The sequence below is a fragment of the Geotrypetes seraphini genome, chromosome 1 (genome assembly GCF_902459505.1).
Source record: "Geotrypetes seraphini chromosome 1, aGeoSer1.1, whole genome shotgun sequence".
Classification (NCBI taxonomy): domain Eukaryota; kingdom Metazoa; phylum Chordata; class Amphibia; order Gymnophiona; family Dermophiidae; genus Geotrypetes; species Geotrypetes seraphini.
In genome coordinates, this window is record NC_047084.1 from 259,386,794 (window position 1) to 259,411,486 (window position 24,693).

At 41.3% G+C, this 24,693-nt stretch overlaps 1 protein-coding gene across 2 annotated transcripts in view; it reads left to right on the forward strand.

Annotated features, from left to right (window-relative positions):
- Positions 1-10,066, forward strand: part of TRMT44 (tRNA methyltransferase 44 homolog) — a 70,146-nt gene extending 60,080 nt beyond the window's left edge. For both annotated transcript variants that reach the window (XM_033950162.1, XM_033950152.1), the window contains 2 exons: positions 2,479-2,595; positions 6,531-10,066. In XM_033950162.1, coding sequence (XP_033806053.1) covers positions 2,479-2,595; positions 6,531-6,754 — 341 coding nt within the window. In that variant the 3' untranslated portion in view covers positions 6,755-10,066. The remainder of the gene's footprint in view (positions 1-2,478; positions 2,596-6,530) is intronic.
- Positions 10,067-24,693: the final 14,627 nt, after the last annotated feature.

A 24,693-nucleotide genomic window follows, 5' to 3' on the forward strand; every position in this document is an offset into this window, starting at 1 on the left:
TTTCTGATGTCTATCCAATTTATTTCTCTCTTATTTTTTCACTCTTTCTCTCCCTCTTCGGCCTAGTTTATCTCCAATTTTTCCTTCTCCGCAGCCCAATTAGAATATTTCAAGGGGATGAATCACTAGTTGAAATCTTGAACATTCCTCATTTCTTTCTGAATCCATTGATACTTTTTTAAACACTAAATCCACTGTTCCTTATAGCTCTGTTTTATTCTCATCTCTTTCCCTCACAATATCTTTTACCAGCCCCTCTATCATTTTGTCTCTTCCACCCATCGATCCTGCCATTTCATCACTCTTCATTTGTATGGTCTTATCCAGCTTTTACCATTGTTCTCTTTTCATATCCATCTATTAGCCGATCCTCTTATCATCCTGTAAACAGTATATCAAGGAGAAAGGTTGATTTCAAGGACAGTGAGTGTGTTTCACAGCTGTGCTCCTACTGCTACAAATGCATTCAGAAATAGGATAGGAGAAGATCTTGGACAGCCTGGAGAAATGAAAACCCTGAGGATAGTACCACAGGGATCCAAGATAGTACAGAGTTTGGTCCATCAGGTAATGGCCTTACATTTGTTATATTTTAACAGAGAATGGCAATAATCAGTGACTTAATATCATTTAATGCCAGTGGTGATTTATTTTTTAGGCAGAATACTTCCAGGCACAGTCCCATTTATCCTAACCATGTAACTCTCAGCATTAGAAAGTTGTTGCTGCTCTTCTCACTCTTTGTGTTCTTTTTGATAATGTGTAAGTTACTGTACAGAATGTGTTGCTTGTCTGGACCATTTGCCATTTTCAATAAAAATAATTTGAAAAAAAAAAGAAAGAAAGTATAATCAATTACCTTATATACTCGAATTTGTCGAGACCCCCATTTTCCCCTCAAAAAGGAGGAAAAATGGTTGACTTGAATATAAGTCGGGCAGCTTAATATTCAAGTGCCCTGCCATGATCTGCACCCAGCGCCCCTCCCTCCCCTGCCAGGCTCTGCACCCAGCCCCCTTCATTCCTACCTTCCCTCCCTCCCCTGACAAGCTCTGCACCCAGCCCCCTTCCTTCCCTCCCAGTCTCTGCACCCTGCCCTCCCTCCCTGCCCTGTCCGTCGTACCTCCTCTGACGATTCCTGGTGGTCCAGAGGTGCAGCGGGCAGGAGCAAGCTTTCCATGCTCCTGTCCCGCTGCTAACCTGGTCAGTCACTGCTGTGGCCGCCGCGAGTTCTGGTTTCTTCAGCCGCTGAGCTGCACCAAGCAGGAGCGTGCTTTGGCGCTGCTGCTTGGTGCTGAGCGGCTTCCTGACTGGCTCAAGCAAATTCTTGCGAGAATTCGTGGGAGCCAGTCAGGAAGCTGCTCAGCACCAAGCAGCAGCGCCAAAGCGCACTCTTGCTCAGTGCCATTCAGCGGCTGAAGAAACGAGAACTCGCGGCTGCCACCGACTGGGGCAGAAGTGCAGAAAACTTGTTCCTGCCCACTGCACCTGTTGGTCCACCAGGGATCGGCAGAGCAGGTACTACCCTGTTTCCCCGATGGTAAGACACTGTCTTATTTTTTTTGGAAGGCCAAAATATGCTCTAGGGCTTATTTTCGGGGGGATGCCTTATTTACCCATGAAGAAGACTACAGTACACAGTTATTGTTGAAAAAAACCAGAATTTTATTACCTGTATTGGATGTTCTGGCCATGAACAAACTCCTGCAGTCTCCGTTAGGGCGGGATGAGGGAAGCTGCCTGTGTTTCCTTGCGTGGAGTCACGTGTGCGCGCTGCAGTCCTGTCACTTCCTCCTCTTCACTTCATGACGAGGCGCGGCACGCAGCCATGGAGGCAAATACGGTAGACGGAGGGACCACACGGAGTCACCCACCGTACCACCCGATTCGGGTAAGCGCAGGTATCGGTGGGTGGCTTATTTGCGGGGGGGGTGCCTTATTTTACATTTTTTTCTAAAAAGGGGGGGCTGTCTTATTTGATGGCCCTGCCTTATCATCGGGGAAACACGGTACGGACAGGGAGGGAGGCGGGGTGCAGAGTCTTGCGGCAGTGGCCTGCAATAAGTCTGGGAGGGGGCCGCTGACCCAAATATAAATTGGAACTCCCATTTTTGAGCCAATTTTTGGCCCAAAAATCCCGGTTTATATTCGAGTATATATGATGTATGTATGTATGTAGATACAAGGCTATGATGACTGAAAAATTAACTTCGACAATGTCATTTAAATAAGGGCCCCTTTTACAAAACAATGGTAGCAGGTCCCGTGCAGCAAATGTGACGCAGTCCATTCAATTTTTATGGGTTGCATTGTATTTGCCGCGCTTAGACTCGCTACTGTAGCTTTGTAAAAGGGGCCCTAATTTTGATGCCTTATATCTGGTTGAGCTAAGCAGACAAGCATAAGCCTTGTTTGTTAGCCAAGAAAACCTGTTTATTTTTAATTGCTTTTTAATTTTTTTTATTTATTTTTCTGCAGTTAGCCTTTCCTTGAGGGAAATAGCTGACCTTTTAGGCAAAGCAACTTTACAGAGGTTGAAAAATGAATGTGGAGGCTTGCAGACTCTCCTTAAGAACAACCATCAGGTATTTGTAGGTAAGGAATATAAGGACTGTAATGTCATTAGGAATGACTGTTACAACTTATCAGGCAGGTAAAACATTTTACTTAGGGGTCCTTTTATTAAGGCGCGCTAGCCGTTTTAGCGTGCGCTAAACACTAACGTGTCCATAGACTATAATGGACACGTTAGCGTTTAGCGTGGACTAAAATGGCTAGCGTACCTTAGAAAAAGGACCCCTTAATTTACATATAAATTTGTAGATCCTTAAAACATTGGTGAGTGTTTCCCTCTCATTTATGCTTTCTCTATATCTGTGTTCTTTTTAATATTGTCCAGAGGTGGTTCTTGCCATTTTTGCTCTTAGAGGAGTAATAAATAATGAAGGTCGGCGATGAATGGGACTTTTAATATCTAAAATTTACTTTATTTTATTACTTTTTGCTTTTAAAATCCCCTTACTCCCTAATGTTTTTTCCTTAAATGTATTTCTCAATATAATAGATGTAACTTTAACCCCCCTTCCCTCCCAATTGTTGTCGGTCATGTTGGATTTCTATTGTTTATATATACTGTATGTATTTTAACTTAATTTTTATTATTATGTACATCGCTTTGTATAAAGATATAGCGATTCATCAAATATTTAATAAACCTTGAAACCTTGACTTGCTTCATGGGAAAAATGAGATACCTCAGAGATCAGTACTGGCTTAATAACTGGTGTTTTAGAAGCATCAGTGGGGAAGTGAGGTTGATATATGGCCTGAGGAGATACAATGGTGTTTCTGTATTCTATAAGAAACTTCATTGCCTGTCTATAGAAAAACGTATAGAGTTTAAAACTGTTCGTCTGATTCATCATATTATACAGGCAGAGACTTCCGATCAACTCACTTTGTTCTTTTCACGTTTGCATTATTTATCGAATAGATTGTGTAGTGCATTTTTATTGCAGTTTTCCCCTTTTAGAGGTATATGTTTTAAATGTCCATTTAACTCCTATTTTACATATAAGAACATAAGAATTGCCGCTGCTGGATCAGCCCAGTGGTCCATTATGCCCAGTGGTCCATTATGCCCAGTGGTCCATTATGCCCAGCAGTCCGCTTATGCAGCAGCCCTTAGGTCAAAGACCAGTGCCCTAACAGACCAGCCTTACCTGCGTATGTTCTGGTTCAGCAGAAACTTGTCTAACTTTGTCTTGAATCCCTAGTGCCGCTATTGTTTGGAATGATTTACCTAGGCAAATAAGGACAGAAATTAGTTATTGGGGATTTTGTAAAATGCTTAAAATGTTTTTATATGATAGATTGTAAAGTTAGCATTTTTATCTAAAGAATTGTAAGGATATCTTTTCAGCCAAATAATTATCATCCCATAGAATTATTATGGCTTCTTTCTGATGTAAATCGCCTTGAACTAAATGGTATTAGAGCGATTCAGAAATCTTGAATTAGATTTGATTAGATTATCTTGTGGCCAAATGAGACATCTGCAAGGGAATGGGTCCACCAGATGGAGCACCATTTTATTTTTAAATGCAATTTAATTTTACATTTAAAAAATTATTTGAATAGAAATAGGAACTCAACAAATAATAACATAGTGTGGAAATAAATAGACAGAGGAAACCAGAAAACAAATTATTAGCCTCCTAATTAGACCACATAAAGGGGGAGCCAATTAAGGAATAACCAGAGCAAGATAATACTTATAAACAAATCAAAAATAAAGTGATGAAATCTCTCTACTAATAACAGGCTCAATCAACTGGAGGTACTCTAAATTAGTGTTTCTCAACACGCAGTACATGGCCTGGCTGCCGGCCACCCGTAGAGGCAGCTACCACCGTGTTCCTGTCGTCCCCCCCCCCTCCGGTTGCTGAAATCTCATTTGTAATCTCCACAGGCTTAACCAGGGGCAAAATAAATGACATAGGTGGCTCCTCTAGAGCCATTCCATGTTGCTCACATTCCAGTGGTACTCTGACATTAGTAATATCTAAATCTATTTCTGATATTAGAATTTATGAATCTGGAGTTTTGTTAACTACACAATGAGCATTTGTTGTCAAACTTAAACTAAATGGGTTTCAGTATCTGCTTTTCTTAATGTCCAGTGTTGAGTTGCCCTATTCATTTAGGAAAATTTTAAGGGGTTGATATGTTATGCAGTTCTAACTTTATATGGTTATGTAGGGGAATGGGACGATTCATCATGGCCGTTTCAGCATGGCCCTTTTAGAGCTGTCCTAGCAAGGGACAGTTCATCGCAGCTGTTTCATCACGACCCTTTCAACGCGGCCTCTTTCATCTCTTAATATTAAAGATGCCCTCTCAAAGTCAACCTTTTACCCCGGAAGTCTTCCCTCCGGACAACTTTCTGTTCCAATATAAAGGGGAAACCTTATGATGCGCCTGATTGATCTGTGATGATGCCCCCCCCTTTCAAACCTTCAGATGATGCAGACGCAGGAGAAGAAGACCACAGGTGAGTGAAGGGAAAGGAAAGAAGGACCAGTGGAGGGGTGGTTAAGGGAGAGCTATGCCCCCCTCTTTCAAACCTGGAAGTCACCAGGTGATGCAGCTGTAGGAGAAGACTGTGGGTGGGTGAAAGGAAAGAAGAACCAGTGGGGAGCGAGCTACACCTCCCCCCCCTTCAAATCTTGAAGTCAACAAATGAGGTGGAGACAGGAGAAGACCATGGGAAAGAAGCACCAATGGGGTGAGGAGGGCCATTTCCATTTCCCCCCTCTTTCAAACTCGCAGCTTCAGCAAGATAAACGTTCGCTATTACAATGACTGCGATGAAACAGCCGTGGTTAAACTGCTATGCTGAACCGGGCTAGCTGAAAAGGCCATGCTAAACTGGCTGTGCTGAATCGTCCTAGACCTGTTACTTAATAGGTTAGCTGCCACTTACTAGCTAAGTTGATACTCTGCCACCAACCCACACCTAACCTCACCAGTTAGGGGATGCCTAATTAATGGGGATATTCAACTGCACTAACCAATTAAGTGGCACTAAATATCTGGAACTGGCTAGTTCCTGCCCAGTTGAAACTCTTTTGAATATCTACACTGAAATGGATAACTTGTCCTTTTAATGTTAGGACTTCTATTTGTGTGATCTCTCTAAACAGATACATTTTTCTGACTAGCGGCTGAATATTGCGGCAATCCAGAAATTTTGGCCCTGTTCTTCCTCCCAGAAATTCGTAAAGTGATACATTTTAGATGGATATCAAGTTCTGTCCAAAATTTTATTTGTTCTATGGCATTGAATTTAAATCACCACTCACCAGGTGCTGACCTTCGTAACATTTACCGCTAAGCGAGCTTTGTTTTTAGGTATTGCCTTCTGAATGTTTATAAATTACGACTTCAGAAATAACATATTATCATCCAGAAGGGATGTCTACAAAATAAAGCATTACAGTACTGTGGTAGACTAGCCTGGCTTGTCCAGGGAGGTCAGCACATATAGAACCAAGCCACAGTTGCATATAAAGATAATTTTTATTTATCGTTTGCCTCACACAAAGTAGAATGAATTTGGCTTACTTCAGTCAAACTGCTACCAGTCTGTTTTTCCAAGGCCTGCCTCTGCCCATGTCTAGGGAAAACTTGAGACTTCCTCTTTCTCCCTCGGGGACCTTTCTAGAATAAACCCAGCCTGGATAGACATACTTCTCTCCTGTGAGTCCCGCCCCTGTGACTCAACACTGGGCACCATAGCCCAGTGCATGCTGGAACCTGTAGTTTCACATTTGATTAGCATCTCTTGCTTCCTGAGGGTATAATATTTGAATGGGGGAGGGAAAACCTCTTAATCTGTTACAAGTACATTCTTGTATTAAAATTTCATAATGGAAAGAAGAGGTTTGTTAATGTTTTACGTGAACCCTTTACATTTCTTCAAATTGATTTGTCATGGATTTAAATATTTACTTCTTTTTACCCCTCAGTTTTGAATGCACAAGTTCATATTCGTGATTGGAGAGAAGAAAAAGCAACAAATGAACATAGGCCAGAAACCAAGAGAAGACTTGCTTTAGAAGCTTTTAAGACTCGTCTCTGTTGGTTTTTTCTGAATCATCCCAATGGCTGTCCTCTGACACCCAAATCCTGCCCATATGCACATGGGACTGAAGAGCTACAAATCTTGCAAGGGAAAAAGCAAAAACAGTAATAAAGGAGGTTATGTGGCATTTATAGAACACCTTGCGAACATCACTGGAGACTGAGGCCAAGGCTAGAGAAAGACTTAAAATCTAGAATGCTAAAATGAGCTTTTTGACATGTCTATGAGCCAATCCAGTGGGTTCCCTCAGTGTGATTTCTGGAAAACATGGAAAATGCTTTCTGAGCTGAAGCCTTATTAGGGATACAAGAAAAACCTACAGTACTGCATGTCAGGGATTTGTAAACTATAGTAAACTTTTAAAATTCTGTGTATGGGTTTAAATCTATGAAAATCTACAAACAAAGAGAAGCACCAAACTGCATCAAACCAAGGATAAGTACAAAAAGGAGCAGAGAAGACCAGACCTTCAAGCTGAAAATAATACTTTAATGACAATTACGTAAAATGGAACCTGAAACTGGATCTGACATGGACTGTGTTTCAGACACAAAGCCTGCATTAGAAGTCTGTAAAAGAATCAATCGCACAACAGTTTTGCTTCAGTTGCCAAGACACCATACAAGCTTCATTTGTAATTATACTTTGCCCATCTTTTAAGTGGATTCTTTTAAGGACTCCTAATGCAGGCTTTGTAGCTGAAACATACTCCGTGTCGGGTCCGTTTTCAGGTTCCATTTTATATGGTTGTCATTAAATCCATGAAAACATTATGTTGCTTATTTCATTATATACTTGATTTTTAGATAAGAATGAATCCTGAATAGAATTTTATGGGAGCCAGTGAGCTGATGCATGAAAACAAAACAAAAAAAAGCAATTTATTTCTGCTATCATGAAGAGAAAGATCATAGTATTTTTTCTGATTTGCATTTTTTGTGATGGTGTATTGATCCTAGAAGGTCATAATTGCCTTCATCAGGTACACAGAACTGGGCATAGTTCAGAATAAAAAGATTCATGCATGCAGAAAGCTGAATATGTTTTTAGAAGAAAGCGGTACCCTGTTGAAGCAGACAGTTTTCAAATTTGTTAAACGGGGCTAGGTTATGATATTCTGAAGCTATAAGGTCAACCGTAAGAAGGCCCAATCAATTAAAAAAAAACCCAAATCAGCAACTACAAAGAAAAACAGTATCAAAAGGGAGTGTGTGGTGCAGTGGTTAGAGCTACAGCCTCAGTACCCTGAGGTTGTGGGTTCAAATCCCATGCTGCTCCTTGTGACCCTGGGCAAGTCACTTAATCTCCCATTGCCTCAGGTACATTAGATAGAGTGTGAGCCTGGCAGGACAGATAGGGAAAATGCTTGAGTACCTCAATGTACACCACTTAGGTTATAAGTGGTATATAAATATATATCCTGTATAAATGAGCCTACTGCGCTATAACTTAAACATGTCAGTTTTAAATTTCAGGTTGCAGCTATTGTCAGCATAGGAGGAAACCATACACTGATATCATTCAAAGAATGAACCCCATATAACTATAAGCTCGACAGGCTAATTTCACAATGTTGCAGTCTCAGCAGTGACATTTATTTCTCAAAGGACAAACTGGATAGCAAGCCCTCACAAGTGGGTCATGTCGTCCATTCAGATAAGAACCTTTGGCTCTGTAAAACTTTCTAGAAATCTTTGAGAGGCATAAACATACATGCATCTCGGTTTCCACCTTGCATTATCAACAGAAAGATTACAACCATTTTTCTTTCCCTTTCCCCCTTGAGATTTTTACTCAAAACTATGTTATATCTGGTCCCCTTATTTCTAAGTCTTTGGGTATTTTTTTCATGATAACTGTCAACCTTGGGATTCTGCCAGGTACTTGTGACATGGTTTGGTCACTGTTAGAAATAGGATACTGGACTGGAAAGACTTTTGATCTGATCCAGTAGGAAAACTCCATCCACTTCCATCCTTACCAAGGCCCATTTTCTTGATTGCCAAGCTGTTTGCCTTAAAAAAATAAATAAAAGGGTATATAAACCCAGAAAAGATTCATTGCCACCAAAAAGAGTTTGTTTCTTTCTGTTGTCCGCACTTTTTTTTCCTTTTAATTTTTGCTGAAGGCAACCTGTAGCTAGGAAGCCCCAAGTGAGAGGCCTTGCTAACCTGGTTGTGACAAAACCAAGTTACTTACCTATAGCAGGTGTTCTCCGTGGTTAGGAAAATACAAGTCCTCACGTAATCTCCCACCTCTCCTACTTATTCTCTTATAAACTCTTCTGTTTCCATTAACTAAATAGGCTCCCCCTGCAACTGCATGAGTCAGGAAGTCATCCATATACACAGTGGGTCCTTTCAAAGACTTCTAGAAATCTTTACTAAGTGGGTGAGACTTATTGCGTAAGCTGCCTATGACAGTGTCACCCAATTGGGAAGACTCGAAACCTGCTGTCTACAGAAAACATCTGTCATAAGTAAGTAACATAGTTTTACATAAATTGCAAAGGTAACAAAAAGCTGCCTTAGAGTCAATACTCAGTTGGGGCTCTTAACATTAAAAAAAATGGCTACTGCAACGGAAATAAATCCAAATATTCAATGCTGATAATCTGGATACTTGCCAGCCTGGATAACCTGATATGGCAATCAGAGCTGTCACTATTCTGATTAGTGGCCATATTCGGCCTACTATCCAGAGATCTAATCTGATACAGTTATCCAGTTAGTGAATGGAATAGCTCTGCTAACAGGATAACTCTGGGAGAAAATGGCTGACTCTAGTCTGGGTAGTGAGTGCTGTTACCCAGATACATACTTTTGAATATTGGTCCAACTAATTTTATAAGCCTTGGCTTCTTTCCAGGCAATAATAAGTTATTATTGGACTATAGGAGTGGAGGAGTGGTTAGAGCTGCAGCCTCAGCACCCTGAGGTTGGGGTTTGATCCCAGCACCACTCTTTGTAACCCTGGGCAAGTTATTCAACCATCCATTGCCCCAGGTACCAAAGTTAGATTGTGAGCCCACTGGGATGGACAGGAAAAATACTTCAAGTACCTAATAGTCCATGTTGCACAGAAACAGTGGCATATCAAGCACTGAATAAACATAAACAGTTTTGCCATGTGTGGAGGGAGGGGTTGAAAAATAAGAATGAAAATGCTTTTGATGAGAATTTTCCTTCACAAATGTCCATTATTTATTCACTAAGTAATTTTGATAAAATTTGAAATGGAATCTGTTTTCAGTAACAACTCATATTCTGAGACCTTGAGCTAGCAACACTGTGCCTTAATTGAACACTGATACTAAAGTAATGGAAAACTGCATTTCTAATCAGTTGTACAGTTTTATGACCGATGGTTGAGTATTCCTCATTAATCCTGAAATAAAAAGTTATTTTATTGCAAACTGTTCAGAAGACTACTGTGGTTCTTGTGCTACCAAAGGCCCAGGAATTATGAAAGATTATAAAGAAGTGAATACGATTGAGTTTGGTGTTGACACATTTCAAATCATATCTACATTAATTGGATCATTCCAAATACATATCCACATAATCAAAAATAAGAATGTAAGAGGCTTTATGGATATTGTTGAGATTGGATTTGTATTACTTAAAACGGATTACAAAAAAGGAAAATTTCAGTGATATACCTGTTTCCTTATGTATAATAATATGAACTATTTTATCTTATATTGTTTATGCTAAATGTGTTTGGAAACAAAATACATTTACATTCTAGTATTTGGGGTCTGAATGACAGAAGTTCTTATTGGTCATGCTTTGCTAGCCTCTACTGAGGCCAGCTTCAGCAGAATGCCCTGAGGAGATCATGGATTTGTACTCAATTTGTACAATTTCTCCCTCACGAATAAGTGAAACCTAAATTTATGAAGGGATCTCAAAAGACTTGTCAAGGTTTCAAAAAGCATGCAAAATGAAATTGTGAATGGAATTGACAAGAATTAAAGCCTCCTACAGATCTGCCATTGCTCCATCAAAGGATACCATTAATAGATGTATGTTGGCATATTCTGGTTATATATATATATATATATATATATATATATATATATATATATATATATTAAGTCATAGGCATACACCTAGCAAGATACCAGAATTTTATGAAACCACTAGAGAACACCTTCATGGCATTATATAGAAACAAAGAAAATGATGGCATACAAAGGCCATATAACTTGTCCATTACTAAGGTCTATTTTATTTATTTATTTCTTCCATTTGTGTGTCGTACATACCTATACAAACTAGACGACATTACAGAGGAAAGGGTTAGAAGAGGGTAGGGAGGACTATGGAGGGCAGGAAGGAGAGAGAAATATGTAGAATATTTCATAGATAGGAGCACCATCTATGTAAATGATATCTAAATGAATTAAAGTAATATGTAAAAGGAATAGAAGGGAGGAACCATTAAACAATAGAATTCAGTTAATAAAAAGAATAGGGGTAAAAACAATGGAATAAAATTTAAAATAATTCATAAACTGGAAGAAAAAATTGAAAAACAAAATCAAATAAGTCTGGCAGAAGTCCAATTTCCTGAAGCAGCTCTGTTGCCTCAGCATATTTTAAATATAACCCTCTCATCTTCCTTTCAGATTCCCTGTGCTTGTCCCATGCCTTCTTGAATTCTGACAGTCCTCACCTCCACCACCTCTGGTGAGAGGCCCTTCCTAGCATCCATCATCCGTTCCGTACTCCCAAAATAATTAAAATAACATTGTTATTTAAAAAAAGTTTTTAGATTCATCACAATTACATCCCTGTTACAAAAGAAATACAACCCAAGTCCATAGAAGTTCATAAATAATAATAGAGACACATCTCTGAGGCAAGATATTGTTCAACCAACTGCAAGCAGTCTATTTGGACTCTAAAAGGAATTGCTTGCTGCTGCTCAAATCTGATTGGCATAGTTATACATATGGGAGTAACAGATTGTGGATTTTCTCCTTTTATATTAAGGAAATTGTCCATGCTCCTTATTTGGCAGCTTGACCCTTAGTGGTAGTGCTATAAGAGGTACCACTAAGGGTATATAGTCATTTTTGAACCTGAGAACTGAAGAGGCAGGAGCATCTGGGGATCAGTCCTATACCCCATGAGACGGTGAAACCCCCCCCCCCCACACACACACACACACTTACCATTGTGCCCCGATAATCCTGCTCCCTTCATGCATGCAATTGTACTTGCATGCATTTGACGGAGCAGAATTGTCAGTGCGCCAATGTCCAGCACGCTTTTAATGGTGTACCATCTATTCTCATCCATACCATCCACTAATTTCTCCTATCTCTTTCCTCACTTTTAGAGATCCTTTGTGCTTTTCGTATGCTTTCTTGAATTCAGATACAGTCCTCATCTCCACCACCTCACTGGGAGGCTATTTCACATATCTGCTACCTTTTTCATAAAGACTTTAAGGATTTCTTAAACTTCTCCTGAGTTTGTCCTCTCTCACCTGTGTCCTATACCCTCTTGCTCCAGAGCTTCTTTTCAACCTGAAGAGGTCCATATCTTTCACAGTTATACCAGGGAGGTATCTAAATGTCTCTTTCATATCTTCCCTTTCCTGCCTGTCATATTACAACTAGTAACTCTATCCTCATAGTAGCTGTCTCTATCCTGTTTAGCTTATGGAAAGTGTGGTCTCCAGCCTTGTCTACAGTAAATTATGCTGCCTCCAGTATTACATTCCATTGGATTCCAGAATTTTCTTTTTCAGAAGTGTTTCCATTAATTTACTCAATACTGAAGTTCGACTAACCAGCCTATTGTTCCCAACCTCCTCTTTTTTTCCCAGTTCCCTTTCCAGACCTCCAGGACCACATTCAAATCTAAAGAAGAGAGAGGCCAGTTCAAATAGAACATTAAAATGTCCAGTCCAGGCAGCAAAGTTGATCAGAATGTTAGTTCTATCTTATTTATTTGCTTGGTATATGTCATGAGGAAAAGCATTTCTCTTTGTTTCTTTAGTTTTCCCTAGCATGCAAAACATGTCTGTTCGGTATTTTCATTTCAGTTCTCTGTTTTTGGTGGGGGTCTATCCATGTTCTGCAGGTACCATTTTGGCATTCTGCTGCCAGCATTTAGTTTCTGTGCATGGATTTCAACAGTTCACTGTGATTTTCTACTGTTCTAATTTAGGCCTGAAGTAGGCCGCTGTCTAGGCCTACCTCGAAATGGAGACTCCACACACTATATACTGGTTTCAATAGGTATACATTTATTAACAAATCAGTAACAGCTTACAAGAATAAATTATTCAGCATATAATGTAACAGATGTGATCCTCAGGCCTGAGGGTCCTCTGATGTCTGTTCAGCTTACTTCTGCTTATAGGCCTGATTTTATACATTTTTTGGTGGTCAATACCACGTTAGCCTAAATCACATGATACATCTTTATTGGTTGTTTTTCTTATACGTCAATACATAAGTAGATTCATTTATTGGCTTATCTATTTGTGTCATCTTATACGTCTGTTCAGTTTGCCGTAAGGCCTAACCCTTTCCTGCAAATGCCCTTTTCCCTTTACCATATATGCAATTCCGAGTCTAAAATTCCTTCTCTGCTGTGGTAACACATGATATATCTTGCTAAATAATGTTCCTGAGTACTCTGTTTTTCTGACCATGAGCTGTGTTCCTCTTTGCATAATATCCGGCCAGGTGCCATGCATCGGAATTTAAGTCTTGTTTCTTACAAGTTTTTGCTTACCATAGCTAACTCAGAAACATAATATTTCTCAATCACTATAGGCCAGCTGGCAAGTGGGTTATGAAATATCTTTTACAGTTAATATACTGATTTATTAGAGCACCAGGGAGGGGAGGGGGTTTTTCTCTTGTGAGGTCTGGTTACTTCACCTTTATCCAAAGGACTTGTCCTGCTTCACCTGTATCACACCAGGTCTTCTTCTTCTTCGTCTCATCCTCTTTTCCCTCTTCAAAGCCCCTTCAGGTGGCTTTGACATCCGGATATTTGGTCAGAAGGTAGATTGTGTCAGTGATCATACAGCACAGGCATAGGGCCACGTACTTGAAATTGTATATGGTAAAAATGAAAAGGACAAGTGCCCACCCATACTATACTAACCCGGAACAGAGCAGCATAACATGTCACAATAAAATTATTAATACAATGTGATAATATGCAATCAATAATTAGGATAATATGCAATGTAAAAGTCAGGTAGGCACCTGGGGTATGACTGCAGAGCTTATACTAATGTGTTAGAAACATTAGAATAAAGTACTGACGTGGTGGTGGCTCTTGGGAGGGGAAATCAGCTATTGGTGTTTCATAGGGAGGTGCATCAAAATCGGCCAAGTCAAGATTATCAAAAATGTTGTGTATGGGTCTCTATTTCAACATTTGGGATAGTTCGAGCAACTAGGCATCTGCAGGGGTTCATAATTTAATCTGATACGTTTTAATATATTCTCCTTTTATGGCTTCATCCTGTTATGAGCATACTACATCCAAAAGGGATGGAGGGATAAATTAACAAGTTAGATTATTTCCATGCTCTTCCAAGATAGCTGGGATCAGTGCAGACTCGACTGGGTCCAGACGCCAGGGGTGAAAGTCCAGGTAACCACACCAAATTTTACGTCATCATCCTTCAGCTGGGCTCATTACTTCTTCTTCACTGCACTTCTCTTCAGCTTAGCAGCAAGAAAGGGGATGGAAAGAATCTGACTGGAAGGGAAAATAACTAGGGAGCTATTGTGGGAGTCAAAACAGGATGAAAATGCATAAAGTCACAATCAAGAAAAACACCCAAATCTTGCAATAGGGCTGTTAGAAATAATTATCAACACATGAAAAAATATATATACTAATACTGCATGAGTCCATAAAAGAGTTAAAGTGCAAATTAATAAGTCCATAATTAAAGCTGTAGAAGTTCAAGGTCATAAAGGTCATCCTGTCTTTGGTAGCAACAGTCAGGAAGTCTTTGCTGGTAAGTCTAGGCGCTTTCTCTGGTAGCACGATCCTTCCTTTGGGGCTCATCCGTCATCAGGGTTTCATACGGCTGAAAATTTTTCATCGATGATATTTCAAATAGCATTAGTCCATAATTATGTAAATAAGTCATTAATTAATTAAAAGGGTGTAAACACGGATTCTCATGTAGCATACAGCTTCCTCTGATATGGTAATTGTCTTTGTGAAGTGATCCACAATTAATAAGGCAGAAATATCTGTACTGTATATATCATCTAACTTGTTTCCAACAATACCTGAGCAATATTACTAACAGGATAGGTACAGCGTTAAAAGATGACATACAAAAGAAAACAAAAACTCATCTGCTTTAATTCAAATAGACTAAGGTCTAATATATGTAATGGCTGAATTATATTTGTCAGCCTAAGGGAATTATAGTTGCAATGGCATATGATGTTCAAAGGACAGGAGTAATATGCTAAACATAAATATGAATTAGCAAAGAGTCAAACCCAAGCAAAAGGATGGCTAAGCTATAGCCTTAGACATATTAACACATAGATTATATTGAAACATACTAAAATAAAGATGATAAACCCTAAAAATTAAAATAAAATAGGATTTATGGGAGAAATGTCCTTCCCATGGGATTCTATCGAATCATGGGTTCAATTTTGTTTGACTCACTAATATTGACTTTCACTAATATTCAATCAGCAAAAAGACCTAAACTACAATATTTTTGAATTCCAATCAATAGGACTGGACATTTCCTTCAGCAACTTATTAGAAAAGTTCTTAAGCAACAGTTAGAACCATTTTTTTTTAATAAAGCCAAATGCTGATTGTATTGTATTAAACCAGAAAGTATTCCTGCGTGTATCAGAGAATATATAAGAAAAAGAGGAAGTAACATTTCTTATCCCAGGACAAGCAGGCAGCATATTCTTGACTGATGGGTGACGGCACCGACGGAGCCCCGGTACGGACAATTTTAGAGTGATTGCACTCTAAGAACTTTAGAAAGTTCTAGCTCGGCCGCACCGCGCACGCGCGAGTGCCTTCCCGCCCGACAGAGGCGCGCGGTCCCTCAGTTTCTTAGTTTCCGCGGAGCTAAGAAGACGCGTCTCTCTCAACGGCCGTTGTGAGAGAATCTTTCGTGAATTCCCGCTCGCGAAAACTGGTTAAGGAGATAATATTTCCTTTCCTTTTTTTATTATTTTCTAAAAAAAAAAAAAAAAAATTCTTTCTTTATTGTTTTTCCATTATTTTCGGTTTTGCCCCAGCGGGGCCTATAGCCACCATCGAGGCCTCGGCCTTCGATTTGGCTGAAGCCGTTTTTACATTCATGCCCCCCCAACCCGGCTTCAAAAAGTGCCAGCGGTGTGCACGGCCAATTTCACTGACTGATCCTCATAATTGGTGCCTTCAGTGTCTTGGTCCCGACCATCGAGCGTCCACCTGCACCCGCTGTGCAACTTTGAAAAAAAGAACTCTTAAGAATCGTGAGATTCAACAAAAATTATTGTTTGGTGCCGAAATGTCTGATTCTACACCGGTACAGACATCGGCACCGGTGCAGTCGGCACCCACATCTTCGACACCACGCGATACCGCGGCGGTGTCGGCTCCAGGTAAGCCGGCTAAGAAGCCTTCCCCGTTAGAACGTCCTCCGGTCTCAGTGGCAGCGAGCCCAATCCTGCCGACCTCGAGGCGCTCACGGAAGCGCTCCGCTCCAATAGAGGTGAGCCCCTCGACATCGGGGTCCTCATCCTCGGAGCGTAGAGCGGCACCGCAGGTACCTTTAAAGAAAAAGACGGTACCGGTGCCTTCCCTTGAGGAGCGTATAGCTACTGTTCTGAGGGCGCAACTTAAAGAACAGCTACAGCACCTCTTACCTTCAGTCCTGGCATCGACCATACCGGTACCAGTCCAGTCTGAGCCACCGGTACCGATAGTGGACCGTCCTATTTTATCGACGCCCACTCTATCGGTACCGGTACAGTCGGTTTCCTCTGTTTCCATGCCGATTCTAGCGCCGGAGCCGAGAGCTCACCATCAAGCTGTACAGACTTCGGCTCCGGTGCGTACCGTAGCATCTCCCGGTACCGAATCAGGCAGGTCGGGGAAGTCTCTTCACAAGTCCCGGCATCTAGAGCCTTCTACTCCAGAGTCTCGAGACCGGAGTTATCAGGTTCGAGACCCTGACTTATGGGGTGACTCAGAGGATCCTCTTCTTTCGGAGGGAGAATGCTCTTCTGGTGATGAGGACCCGTCTGTTTTAGGAGCCTCCTCTAAACCAGAAGTGTCTTCCTTTTCTTCCTTTTTGAAGGAAATGTGTGACTCTCTCTCCATTCCTTTGGAGGCTGAGTCAAAGAAATCCAAGGCTTTTTTGGATGCCTTGGACTTTGACCAGCCCCCAAAGGAATATCTTAAATTACCTCTCCATGATATTCTGAGAGAGACGTTTTATAAAAATCTGGAAACTCCTCTGACTATTCCTGGAGCTCCCAGAAAATTAGACTCATTGTATAAAGTCATTCCTATCCCTGGGTTTGACAAGCCCCAACTACCTCATGAGTCCCTTTTGGTTGAGTCCACCTTAAAAAAGTCCAAAGGGGCTAGTGTTTATGCCTCAGTCCCTCCTGGCAGAGAAGGCAAATCTATGGACAAGTTTGGTAAAAGGCTATACCAAAACGCTATGTTAGCTAATCGATCAGGAAATTATGCTTTCCATTTCTCTTTTTACCTTAAGCAGTTAATCCAAAATCTCACTGCTTTTGAGAAATATCTTCCTGATCGGAAAAAGCCTACTTTTCACCAGACTTGTTCATCTCTGTTGCAGCTCCGAAAATTCATGGTAAGATCCATATATGATACTTTCGAGCTGACCTCCAGGGCCACAGCCATGTCAGTGGCCATGCGACGGCTAGCCTGGCTTCGTGTTTCAGAACTGGACGTTAACCACCAAGATAGGCTAGCCAATACACCTTGCTTAGGGGATGAGCTGTTTGGAGATTCCATGGACTCCACAACTCAAAAATTGTCCGCTCATGAGACCAGATGGGACACACTTCTGAAGCCTAAAAAGCCTCCTCCATCCAGGCCTTTTCGTCCACAGTCATCCTACCAGCGTAGATTTGTGGCTCGCCCTCTGCCTCAAACTGCACAACAGCCGAGACGTCAGAGGCAACAACGTCCAGCTGCTAGACAACCTCAGCAGCAGCAGCAGGTAAAACCTACACCTGCTCAAAAGTCCACTCAGCCCTTTTGACTTGGTTCTCCAAAACATAGCCAGTCTTGCTCCTTCTACCCAAATTCCACAGCCTATAGGAGGACGCCTTTCTTATTTCATAAGCCGTTGGGAACTTATCACGTCAGATCAGTGGGTCCTGAATATCATTCAACACGGCTACTCTCTCAACTTCCAATCTCTACCTCCTCCAAGTCAACCAAAAGAGTCTGCTTTGCACACACCTCAGTCTCTTCTTCTTCTCCAGGAGGTTCAATCCCTTCTCATTCTAAATGCCATAGAGGAGGTCCCTCTAGATCAAAAAGGACAGGGATTCTACTCCCGTTACTTTTTGGTCCCCAAAAAAACAGGAGATCTCAGACCCATTCTAGATCTCCGCGATCTCAACAAATATCTGGTCAAAGAAAAGTTCAAAATGCTCTCTCTAGCCACTCTTTATCCTCTACTGAATCAAGGCGACTGGCTATGTTCCCTTGATCTCAAAGAAGCATACACTCACATACCAGTCAATCTGGCTTCCAGACAATACCTCCGCTTCATGGTCAATCGTTGTCATTACCAATACAAGGTGCTACCCTTCGGCCTTGCCTCCTCTCCAAGAGTGTTTACCAAATGTCTGATTGTGGTAGCTGCTTTTCTACGCTCCCACCACCTTCAGGTGTTTCCTTACCTAGACGATTGGTTGATAAAGACCAATTCTTCTCAGACAGTGCTCCAAGCCACCAACCAGACCATCAGGTTTCTTCAAATTCTAGGGTTCGAGATCAATTTACCCAAATCCCATCTCATCCCCACTCAGAGGCTTCAATTCATAGGAGCTATCTTGGACACAACCCTCATGAGAGCGTTCCTACCGTCCAACCGTCTTCAAACTCTTCTTTCTCTCTGTCAGCAGGTGCTTCAACAGATTTCCATCTCAGCAAAGCGAATGATGATTCTCTTGGGTCACATGGCTTCCACAGTTCATGTCACACCCCTCGCACGTCTTCACCTGCGCACTCCTCAATGGACCCTTGCTACTCAGTGGTCCCAAGCGACGGATCCTTGCTCACGACACATATCTGTGACATCATCTCTTCGTCAGTCTCTTCAATGGTGGTTGGTATCCTCAAATCTATCCAGAGGTCTTCTGTTCCATCAGCCCCCTCATCAACTGGTCATCACCACCGACGCCTCTCTTTATGCATGGGGAGCTCACTTGAACGAGTTCCAGACTCAAGGTCTTTGGACAGCCCAGGAAAAGAAGCATCAAATCAATTTCCTGGAACTCAGAGCGATGTTTTATGCCCTCAAGGCCTTCCAACATCTTCTCTTTCCTCAGGTCCTCCTGTTGTGCACAGACAATCAAGTTGCGATGTACTACATCAACAAACAGGGTGGGACAGGCTCTCGCCTTTTATGCCAAGAAGCCCAAAAGATCTGGAATTGGGCCATAGATCACCATCTCTTCCTGAAAGCTATCTACATTCAGGGAGCACAGAATTCTTTAGCGGACAAACTCAGCAGAATTCTCCAGCCTCACGAGTGGACACTCGATCCTGTAACTCTGCAGTCTATCTTCACTCAATGGGGCACTCCTCAGATAGACCTCTTTGCAGCTCCTCACAATCACCAGCTGCCCCTATTCTGCTCCAGACTTTACTCTCCTCACCGTCTGGCAGCGGATGCTTTTCTCCTCGACTGGTCGAATCTGTTCCTGTACGCCTTCCCTCCTCTGCCTCTAATGTTGAGAACCTTATTCAAGCTCAAGAGGGAACGAGCCACCATGATTCTGATTGCTCCGAGGTGGCCCAGGCAACATTGGTTCTCCCTTCTACTTCAACTCAGTTCCAGGGAACCTTTTCTTCTTCCTCTGTTTCCTTCTCTGCTTACACAACAGCAGGAAACCCTTCTACATCCCAACCTCCGGTCTCTGCACCTGACAGCTTGGTATCTCTCGGGCTGACATCTCATGATACTCTTTTATCTCAGCCTGTTCGTTCCATTCTGGATGCCTCCAGGAAACCAACCACTCTGCAATGTTACCATCAGAAGTGGACGAGATTTTCCTCCTGGTGTCTTCTTCATCATCTTGATCCCACTTCCCTGGCAGTGGAGACGTTGTTGGACTATTTGCTCTCTTTGTCTGACTCTGGCCTTAAGTCCTCTTCCATCAGAGTCCACCTCAGTGCCATTTCAGCTTTTCATGAACCAGTCCATGGAAAACTTCTCTCAGCTCATCCCCTGGTGTCCAGGTTCATGCGTGGGCTTTTCAATGTGAAACCACCTCTTAAAGCCCCTCCTGTTATCTGGGATCTCAATGTGGTTCTTTCTGCCTTAATGAAGCCTCCATTTGAACCTTTGGCTACCTCTCCTTTCAAGTTTCTCACTTGGAAAGTACTTTTCCTTATTGCCCTTACCTCTGCCAGGAGGGTCAGTGAGCTTCATGCACTGGTCGCAGATCCACCCTTTACGGTTTTTCACCATGACAAGGTGGTTCTGCGTACACATCCAAAGTTTCTCCCTAAGGTTGTCTCTGAATTCCATCTCAACCAATCCATTGTTCTACCTGTTTTCTTTCCAAAACCTCATTCTCATTCTGGAGAACAAGCTCTACAAACCTTTGGATTGTAAAAGGGCTCTGGCTTACTATCTAGAGCGTACGAAACCCCACAGATCAGTTCCTCAACTTTTTCTGTCCTTTGATCCAAATAAATTGGGACGTCCCGTTTCTAAACGTACGTTGTCTAATTGGCTGGCAGCGTGCATTTCATTCTGTTATGCTCAGACCGGACTGACACTGGAAGGTTCTGTCACGGCCCATAGAGTCAGAGCAATGGCAGCATCTGTAGCTTTCCTCCGTTCCACTCCTATTGAGGAAATCTGCAAGGCTGCTACTTGGTCCTCAGTTCACACTTTTACATCTCATTATTGTCTGGATGCTTTCTCCAGACGGGATGGACACTTCGGCCAATCTGTTTTGCAAAATTTGTTTTCCTAATGGCCAACCTTCCCTCCATCCCTCTTTTTGTTAGCTTGGAGGTCACCCATCAGTCAAGAATATGCTGCCTGCTTGTCCTGGGATAAAGCACAGTTACTTACCGTAACAGGTGTTATCCAGGGACAGCAGGCAGATATTCTTGCGTCCCACCCACCTCCCCGGGTTGGCTTCTTAGCTGGCTTATACTAACTGAGGGACCGCGCGCCTCTGTCGGGCGGGAAGGCACTCGCGCGTGCGCGGTGCGGCCGAGCTAGAACTTTCTAAAGTTCTTAGAGTGCAATCACTCTAAAATTGTCCGTACCGGGGCTCCGTCGGTGCCGTCACCCATCAGTCAAGAATATCTGCCTGCTGTCCCTGGATAACACCTGTTACGGTAAGTAACTGTGCTTTTTACAAGTTCCAAGAAAAGGCAGAGAGAGAAAGACTGCTAGAAGTTTTTCAAAACTGTTATGATAAGTAAAGGAACAATAGTTTTTTCTTTTATATTGCTAATTATATTGAGTACTCATAAATAGAAATCTAGCAAAGTCATAGTTGTTAAGCTCATAATATATTTCATTAAGGGAAAAAAAACCAAACAGAACAATACACATTGCTTAAAGCTAGACAAATAATTTTTCTAACAAGAAGTGAACAACTTTTAATGGGTTAACATTATAGAATATGTTTCTCTGTTGGAACACTCAAAAACTTGGCTTGGGGTTTAAGAAATAAAAAGCAGAAGTTATTCTCACTTCGGTATGTTAGCACAACATTAATTAATATTACCATTTGGGATAGGAGTGGATCATAAGAACCCTATGCAATATGTTCCAGTTATTGTAGAGACATGAATAATAAATAAGTAAATAAATCTTCTTTCTTTATATTGATAATTATAGAGAGCGCTCATAAATGGAAATCCACTCGTATTTCCAAAAACACTGAAGTTGACATATGTCATAATACAACAAATAATAACTCATGTACTGGAAAACGGACCGACATTAATTGCTAGCAAGTATTAAGGTAGCGCCCCTCTTGTATAAATTTTTTATTTATTTTATTTTTTTTTTTTTTAGAGTACTCAATTAGGTGTTCTCTTAATGTGCACTGTTAATGTGAGGTGATGGGAAACACCCATATTAAAAATCCCAGACCTAGAAAGACAAAGGGTGCGTTTATTTTTACATTGTCAGTTATCATACTTAATGCCTGTCAGTTATTTGGTTAGACATAATCACTTGTCATGTATCCTTCCTATCTACGTACACTATCTTTCTATGAACTTCAATAATCTGCTTATATATTCACTTCATTGCCAATCTAACATAACACTTTCTATTGACTTCCAGTATTTGTCTCTTATCCCTTCTTTCCAATACTGTTTGTCTTTATATATAAAAACAATAGTGATCTCAAATCTTTTCTGTAATTTTGTTCTTCTCTTTCTCAAAAACAATCCTTTATAATCCAGCAAACTTATATAAATAATTGTTTTAATGAAAGCTTATGGTAACATTGAAACACAGTTAAAATATATACTTCCTCTTTCAGTCTCATTCAATCTCATCCCCCTCACTCCCCGTTTTTTTTATTTATTTTTTTTTTTCTCTGGTTCATGACCACAAAAGAACAGGAAACAAGAACCACGAGAGCAATGTTTTCGCTTTCCCATAAAGTGCCATATATTACACAGGCCAGTACACAAGCGACAGCTAAAATGTAAAGCAAACAGCATAAACGGAAGAAAAAAAGGAAGCCATCAGACAGCATGACAAGCTGAAAATATTACAGTAAAACGCAGACTCAGAGCTGTACTAAGGCTAGAAGACCCTCTCTTGTCAGTAGCAAAAAAATGAACCCATAAAAGCAGAACTAATAAGCCAAAACCCATACAAAATAGTGACCACACATGATAATACCACTTACACTAATAAAATCCAGGAAGACAACATATCAAGCGTAAATAAAGAAAGCTTGGCAAGGCAAGATGGTATGTCAGGGAAAGCAACGTCATAAGCAAGCAGTATGGTGACATCATAAGGGGCTAGGTAACACAAAGCACAATGCAGAGAAGAGGTGTATACTTTCGGCTCAACAATGGTAGGAAATATGGGGGCAGAAGGAGGAACAGAATTGTCTAAGCAACGGCTTAACAGAAGATCGATGAAAAACCAACGGCAGATGGAATCAAGAGGGAACAGGCAAGAGAAAGAAAAACTAGGGCTAGAGGCACAAGACAAATAATCATGGCTAGCACTGGCAGCCAGAGAAGAATAAAACAGGGGGATTCCTAATGTCAGCAAGAGTAGTGGGAGAAATCAGACATAACGGGCAAGCCTGTTCAAGATGTGGTTTCCCGAGACAGGAACACTGCAGTCTTCCCTGACTCTAGGAAACAAAATAGGCATTAGTAAAAAGAAAGAAACGTAGGTGGCAATATTAAAATCCTGGACCTGTTTTTGTTTTTATTTTTTTTCTTGCATTGTCACCTTGTCTATTAATTGGACATATATGTATTTCTTGTGCAAATACAGTTTCTGTTTTCTTCGTGCATTATCTTTCTCTGATCTCCAGTAATCTGTTTATAGTGTATGCGAAATCCGTCTGTGATCAAAAAACAAAAATAATGTCACCTTTATTCACCCCCCTCTTCACAGCTGTTGAAATGGAGCTCAACAGTTGTGAAATAACCTAAGAGATAGCAAATGGTGTGGTTAGTTTGGCAAGCCCCCACAGTCCACCTCTCTGGGCAGCCCACCCAGTGGGTAACAGGAACGGAGGAGCTTGTTTGTAGGTCAGACTAATAATGTATGTGTAAGAGGGGTTTATAGCCATGGGGCACTTCCCCTCTGGATTCCCTTTAGAGGCTTATTAGACTACAGGAATAGATAAGAAATTAGGATGAGGAGCAGATCACCAGTGAGACGCTGACACAGGAAGTTAATGTATGAGTCAGTGTCCGGTAGTGATCACAGACGAACAACGATGTGTGTCCCTGAACCCCTGTAGGTCATGTGCAATGACCCGGGGAAAAGATACCAGGACTCTCATGGAGAAGAGAGGCTGAGAAAGATAGATTTGAAGACATATATTTCATAGGCGTTCAGTAGAGATTACTGGCATAAAGACCGCCCTCAAAAATATGCCTGAACACCAAGTATGCACCAGCCGGTACTAGGAGGAAAATTTAGGAAGAACGAGATAAAAGAAGTCAGGCATCAGTTCCCCAACACTTATGATAATGAAGGTTCACAAAGATGCATGCTGACAGAAAATGGATATATATAGATAACAGTAATAGGTCAGATTTAGAGATTATTTACCACAGAGATATATATAGGGGACTGATTTCACATGGCATCAACGATGCGGATGCAGAGAAACATCAAAATGTAAGACAGTGGATTCATAGAAGCATCAAAATACAATATCACTATACAATGTAATATTACAAAATGGTTAACCTGTGGATAGAAAAATGGAAGGCCAGGCGTTATCCGAGCAGAGGAAAGAATTCAACCAGCAATTGAATCAGTGTCTGTACCAAGGAAAGAGTTTGGAGAAGAAGTAAACATAAGATTTACACAGAGATAAAGTAATAACGGCCGTAAATATTGCTCCACTATATATGCTATCCTAGCTTCGTTTCCCACTAGTCATTATATTATGCTGGTTACTCTAACACCAGTCCTTATACTACGCTGGCTACCCTAACGCCAGTCCTTATACTACGCTGGCTACTCTAACGCCAGTCCTTATACTACGCTGGCTACTCTAACGCCAGTCCTTATACTAAGCTGGCTACTCTAACGCCAGTCCTTATACTACGCTGGCT